At 47.9% G+C, this 6,387-nt stretch overlaps 1 protein-coding gene across 1 annotated transcript in view; it reads left to right on the top strand.

Moving 5' to 3' along the window:
• Positions 1-5,182, top strand: part of pde1a (phosphodiesterase 1A, calmodulin-dependent) — a 12,935-nt gene extending 7,753 nt beyond the window's left edge. The window contains 10 exon segments of the mRNA XM_062564963.1: positions 280-425; positions 534-634; positions 814-939; positions 1,029-1,130; positions 1,773-1,893; positions 2,011-2,092; positions 2,217-2,337; positions 2,672-2,856; positions 3,289-3,486; positions 3,573-5,182. Of these exon segments, the coding sequence (XP_062420947.1) occupies positions 280-425; positions 534-634; positions 814-939; positions 1,029-1,130; positions 1,773-1,893; positions 2,011-2,092; positions 2,217-2,337; positions 2,672-2,856; positions 3,289-3,486; positions 3,573-3,610 (1,220 nt within the window). The 3' untranslated portion in view covers positions 3,611-5,182.
• The last annotated feature ends 1,205 nt before the right edge of the window (positions 5,183-6,387 follow it).

Here is a 6,387-nt window from a genome sequence, read left to right as displayed (position 1 = left end):
GCACGCACACAAGTTGATCGCATGCACTAAAGAAGAAAAAGATTGCAGATCTTTTCTAAAAATGATTAAAGTTGCCTTTAATACAAACGTTTTTTTTACGAGAAAACAACCGAAAAGATAAGATCTTGTAATTGAGAGGATTTAGTGTAATAATAATGCAGGGAACGCTTAAAACCCACATCCAAATAACCCCAAAACAAACTGAACTGCTGCACAATGAGTGACGCGGTGCAGTACTCGCAGCGCCTGCACGCCGTGGCGCTACCTCTGTTTTCTGCGTCCAGATCCCGGTGCAGGCCCTGGTGCAGTTCGTCGAGGCTCTGGAGAGCGGCTACAGCAAACACAGGAACCCCTACCACACCTGATCCACGCCGCCGACGTCCACGCAGACCGCCCACTTCCTGATGCTGCACACCGGGCTGATGGTAACGCACACACACACACACACACACTCAGACTGACATCACGTTGACACTCGACAGTGTCCCATGGCACTGAACAGGTGTGTGTGTGTGTTGTGTGTGTGTGTGCAGCACTGGCTCAGCGAGCTCGAGATTCTCGCCATGGTTTTCGCTGCGGCGATTCACGACTTTGAGCACACGGGAACCACCAACAACTTCCACATCCACGCCAGGTAACGTGGGCAGTGGCACCGTCAAACAGCTTCACTGGGTTCGCCGCTTCCACATTTTTTATTCGGCACCATTAGCAGACGCGCGAGAACCCGGAGGACCACGAAGGACATAGACACGTAGCTGCCGAGGCCGCCGCGTGTTGGAAGGCGTCTGATTGGATGCCGTGTCTGTCCGTCAGGTCCGAGGTGGCCATCCTGTACAACGACCGGTCGGTGCTGGAGAACCACCACGTCAGCGCCGCCTACCGGCTGATGGCGGAGGAGGACATGAACATCCTGGTGAACCTGAACAAGGACGACTGGAGGTAGGCGCTCAGGCCGCACGCCGCCGCCCGAGGAGGTGACGGTCGTCGTGGCGACCGGTGACTGATGGGTGTGTATTGATCCCCGGCAGGGAGCTGAGGGCTCTGGTGATAGAGATGGTGATGTCCACAGACATGTCCTGTCACTTCCAGCAGATCAAGACCATGAGGAACACCCTGACGCAGACACACAGGTCAGTGCTGCTGCTGCTGCTGTGACCTTTGACCTCTGACCTTCAGCCAACGTACATGTGCGTTTGATGTCAGCTGTTTATAATCTACCGCTTATTAAAAGCTTTTAGAAATAGTGGATTAAAAAGTGAGTTTCTCATTTAAATAACGTCTTTGGTTGTTGTTAAATGTAACCATATCACATTCAAGCCTATTATTACACAAACATACAAACATGCACAATCCACATTGCAAAACAGACTAAATAAAGGTTATTTTTGTAAAGTGAGATATGAATAATAGAATTAAAAAATATCATTACTATTAAAAAATGACAGCATTCAAATTGTTTTAAAAAATGCACTGTAGTTTCTCAAATTGGTTGAACTTTAACTTGAGAAGTCGTATCACTGGGGTGGAATCCTCATGTCACACGAGATATTTCAACGCTTCAGAAGAGTTGACGCAGTGAGCCGAGGCAGACGGTGTGAGGCTGGTCCGTCGGATGAGGACCACCAGTGGGAGTTTGTTGAGACACAGACACATACGGCCCTGCAGGCTGCTGGCTCTCCGTCCGAGTCCAGCTTCCCTTTGTCAGATTTTTTTGGGGGATTTCAAATTTACTTTTTTTCTCTTTTTTTTTTTTTCGTCCCCCGTCTCTCCAGCCTGGACAAAGTGAAGGTTCTGTCTCTGATGCTCCACGCCGCGGACATCAGTCACCCGGCCAAAGCCTGGCCGCTGCACTACCGCTGGACTCACAGTCTGATGGAGGAGTTCTTTAGACAGGTGACACACACACACACACACACACACCCATAGATTAGAAGACATGTTTTAAGGAAAAGTCGATGTAAACACCACATGGTCCCTTTAATGTTGCCTCGGTGACTGCGTCTCTTCCAGGGAGACAAAGAGGTGGAACTCGGCCTTCCTTTCTCTCCTCTCTGTGACCGCAAAGCCACGATGATCGCCCAATCCCAGATAGGTAAGATCAACCGATGATGGTTAAATGTTTATTTAAAGTGTGTCTTTCTACTCCATCCTTTGGCCTTTTGACCTCCTTTGACCTCTTTCCTCTCCTCTCCATCATCTCCTTTCTCTGCCTGCAGGTTTCATAGACTTCATCGTGGAGCCCACGTTCAGCGTTCTGATCGACACAACAGAGAAAGTGATTGGTCCTCTGATAGAAGAGGACCGGACGGCCAAAGAGACTGGAAACAGGAAGTCCAGGTACCAGCACCGCTGCCACTACTACTGTTCCACAAAAAGCTTTTCCCACACGTGTCCCACACAGACATCTTAAGGGTGGGTTTCATAAAAGGCACAACTGTGTTGCAAAAACCATTTTCTCCCCAGATTCCGATGCTACATTCCATCCAAATAGTTAAATCCTTAAATCTCTCTCTCTCTGAGGCTGCAACTACATGTAAAGACGTAGATGTTTGACAGTCTCATGCGATTGGACAACACTTGGAACGTGTGACCCCCGTCACCTGTGTGTGGATCCATTGGTTCTGATCCTCCATAAGCCCCCCATGAGGTCCGTGCCTCTGCTTTGTACCAGTCTAACAGGAAGTGGTTCGGTGACCGTGGAGTCGGTGCAGAGACACAGCAGCGGTCGCTATGGCAACAGCAATGACGGACAGATGGACTTTTCCCTGACGGCCATCGACCTGCCGGCTCTGAAGAGCCACCTCACCGGTGTCATCGGCAGTAACAAGGACAGATGGAAAGAGCTGTCCGTGCACGGTACGCGCGGGGGGGGGGGGCACACGCGTACTTACTGGCATCCTCAAGGACCGCCACGCGACAGTCAACTTTAAATCAACTGTCCATCCTTGAAAAAAGGATTTCATTTTCTCTCACAATAACAAGTGACCTGCAATAAATACCTGCAAAACATAGGAGATTAGCTTAGGCTGCACTCGTGTTTACTGGTAATTAGCACGCGTTAGCATGCCAAACTGCCTAACATGCCAAACTAAGATGCTTAGCTGCCAAAACGACAGTATGCTCGCATGGGCTTCATGAGTATTTCAGCACGCTTACGTTTGACCTCCCCGCGTGACCTTTGTGACATGCCTGCAGACACTTTCTCCCTCTGAGCCCGCTCATATGAAAGAAAAGTGACTCTTCATCTTGTTCCCTTGGTCCCTTAAACGTCCCCTTTGTCGTGCACAGAGCTGGCCAACAGGGAGCAGGAGAGGCGAGAGGAACAAGAGGAAGAGGAGTCTGAGGTCAACTCAGGCATCCAATCACAGGCCTCCCCCGGTCACGGCGTCCCTCCGGCACACACGGCTGACCAAGCACGGAGCTCAGAGGGCCCCCCTCCGGATGGACCTCAAGGCGACCATTCGCCCGTCCACCTGTCCTGGAACGGTACGTGCGTGACCACAGCGCTCCCTGCACATTGCCCAAACTGTACCTCTCAATGGACTGACACGTTGCCGCGGTAACCGTTGCAGGGGCGGGGCCGGGGGAGGAGAAGGCGGCGGACCAATAACGAAAGTGCCTGAAAACGACCCGACGGGCGCTCCGCGGCGAACTCACCGCTGTAGCTGACTGTGGCAGATCACCATGGCAACAGGTGGAACGGTGCAGTGACGACAGGGGCTCAGACTGTGTGTTTAGACGCAGCACCTGGCTCAGTGGCCCCCCCTCCGGTGGCCCTCAAAAAGGCCACTAGACCTTATGTTTACAACCGACAATGAAAATGCTACATTCAAAGTGACGACGTTCTTAGCAGCGCTGTGGGTGAGTGTTATGTGTTGCTACTAATTAAAACTATTTAAAAAAATTGAATTAGAAATACAGATTGAAGGGGGGAAACCACAGTGGCTGTTCATGACCTAAGCTAAATATCTGCTACCTGGAGGAATGACACGTGTAGCTGTTAAGACGCTGTTGTCAAGGTTTTTTTACTCTGATAATTCATTACATTAAGTGCAAAAGAGAGAGTTCAAACAATGCACCACGCCGCGCTTCTGGCCACGCCCCACGATGTGATGTCACAGCTTGTTGTCCGCCGCATTGCAATGAAATCGTAGCACTCACATACCCCCTGTCGATGGTCTTGTTCCTCCTCTAGAGCCACGAGGGCTTGTTTGTTTTTGCTGTACGGTGTTATTTTGTCCTATAATGACATTTCCATCAGTTTCAGCCGTACTTTGAAGAAAAAGACTTTGAGAAGATGCATTTGAACTCCTATATCATAACGCTTAAACGGACCAATTGTTATTCAGTAACTATAATGTCAAACAGACCTCTACTTCCTGTGACATCACTGATTGGGGCGTGGCCAGGTGTCAGCGAAAGTCATCAGTGTGGAAAGTCAGAGGCGAATCAGACAGACCAGCTGGGACCGATTTAACGGAAGTTCTTTTTTTTAAACCACGGGTCGTCTTGTACTTTAGGTTAATGTACCCATAGGCTATCGTAACAGTGCACTCACCACCGTCTTTGTAGAAACACAAGCGCGCAAACGGAAGCAGATTAAAAGCCGCGATGGTCAGAATTGAACCGAATGTTCCTTTGAATGGAAAGAAGGTCAGAGACAGCTTCTGTTGCTTCTGTACTCCACGTAACTGTCACTTCACCCGGCTGTGAATAAAGAACAGGGCGGTCCATGACATTCCCCCCCCGTGACAATAAAACACCGGTTTCTATAGCAACGGCCCGCAAACCGAAGGGTGGGGCCAACATGGCCGACAGTGGAAACTCTTTAGGTCCTCTGAGCACTGTGTTCGTTAATGTGTGCTATAGTGGTCATGTTCTCCGCCTCTGTGCGTGTGTGTGTGTGTGTGTGTGTGTGTGTGTGTGTGTGTGTGTGTGTGTGTGTGAAGAGTGTGTGTGTGTGTGTGTGAGAGAGTGAATGTGTGGTAAATACTGTACAGCTGTTTTCTGTATTATTGTATTAAACATTCAGAGCTCCAGTGTCCTCCGGTTGTCTTTCATGCCTCCGCACCAACGTCGGCTCGATGCTTTCAAGTTGTCCTTCTTGCTTTTGTTTCCGTTTCTCCACAACTGGTCCTAACTTTAAAGCACCTTCTCATAAAAACAACTGACCACATGTTGTAACTTTATTGACATTTCACATTGAGTGAGTGTTCAGCACCAAAACACCAAAGTACCAAAACAGCTGATACATTTTCTCTGTCACAGACCGTCTGATGCAGTGCATTTCTGATGACATCAGAGGGCAGTGGGAATAAACCAGTGTTTCCATGGCTGCACTGTAAAGTCACACCGCCAGAGGACAACAGATGTTCACTTCCTGCTACGAACATACGCGACACATTCATTTTTCGAGTCTAGCTTTTCTGTTCTATGTTTTAGTTTAAAAGCAATTTTCCTTCCTTCCATAAACATACTGTAACTATAAACCTCAAAATCACATTAAGGAGTGTGAACATACCTTTAGAGATTTACATAAACGTAAAAACTTGATTTATCTGCCTTTACTCCTCGGCTGCAGTTGTTTATCTGCTGATTTGTCTCCAGTCAAAGTCAAAGTTCCTGATTAACAGCAGCAGAAAAACACAAAAAAACACTCGACCTTTTCCCTTCTTTCCAGTCTCGACCTGTTACTAAAAAGGGTCACACCTCGGTATTAGTTAGATGTACAAACACAGTAGTGAGAAACCTCCTACACCATTCCAATGCGGTGACATGATGTTATCGTGATGTCACTAGCTACAGACTTTTAATGCCGGTAATAATCGTACATTTTCACACTAAAGAGAAAGTGAGGACCATCCGATGGCTGCTCTTCCAGCTCTTTCAGCTCTGTTTGGTTTTATTTGTCAGCAACTTTAATGTTTTTCACCCTCACTGCTCTCATTGGCAGCATTTCAGACCCAGAAGTCAGCTGGGCATATATATTCAAGCATATATTTTATGGTATATTTTATCATATTCTTTGACTTTTTGACACAACATGTTTGGACTGTTCTTTGAATACATTTTTCAATTGTTGCCTCCTCTCAAAATTAAGACAGTACCTTTGATTGACAGTGTTTGCCATCCGACATGTTGATCGATCTCTCCGAGGAAGCGTTGCAGCGCCGAAAATATATTAAACACCTGGAAAGAAAAACACAATTTTGTTTTTTTTGTTCATAAATCAAATTGACTGCAAAGAATAAAGCTTGTGTGTAAAACAAGTGGAAGCCGATGGTCCGCAGACCAGAAACCCCCGCTGGACTTCAGATGACACCAAGATGGGGACCAGACAAAAGGTCACAGAGGGCGTCCGACTTATAAGGTTGGATCAAAGAGAAA

Source organism: Pungitius pungitius, chromosome 10, assembly GCF_949316345.1.
Source record: "Pungitius pungitius chromosome 10, fPunPun2.1, whole genome shotgun sequence".
NCBI lineage: Eukaryota > Metazoa > Chordata > Actinopteri > Perciformes > Gasterosteidae > Pungitius > Pungitius pungitius.
Note: the sequence above shows the minus strand (reverse complement) of the source record. Positions and strands in the feature narration are given on the sequence as shown.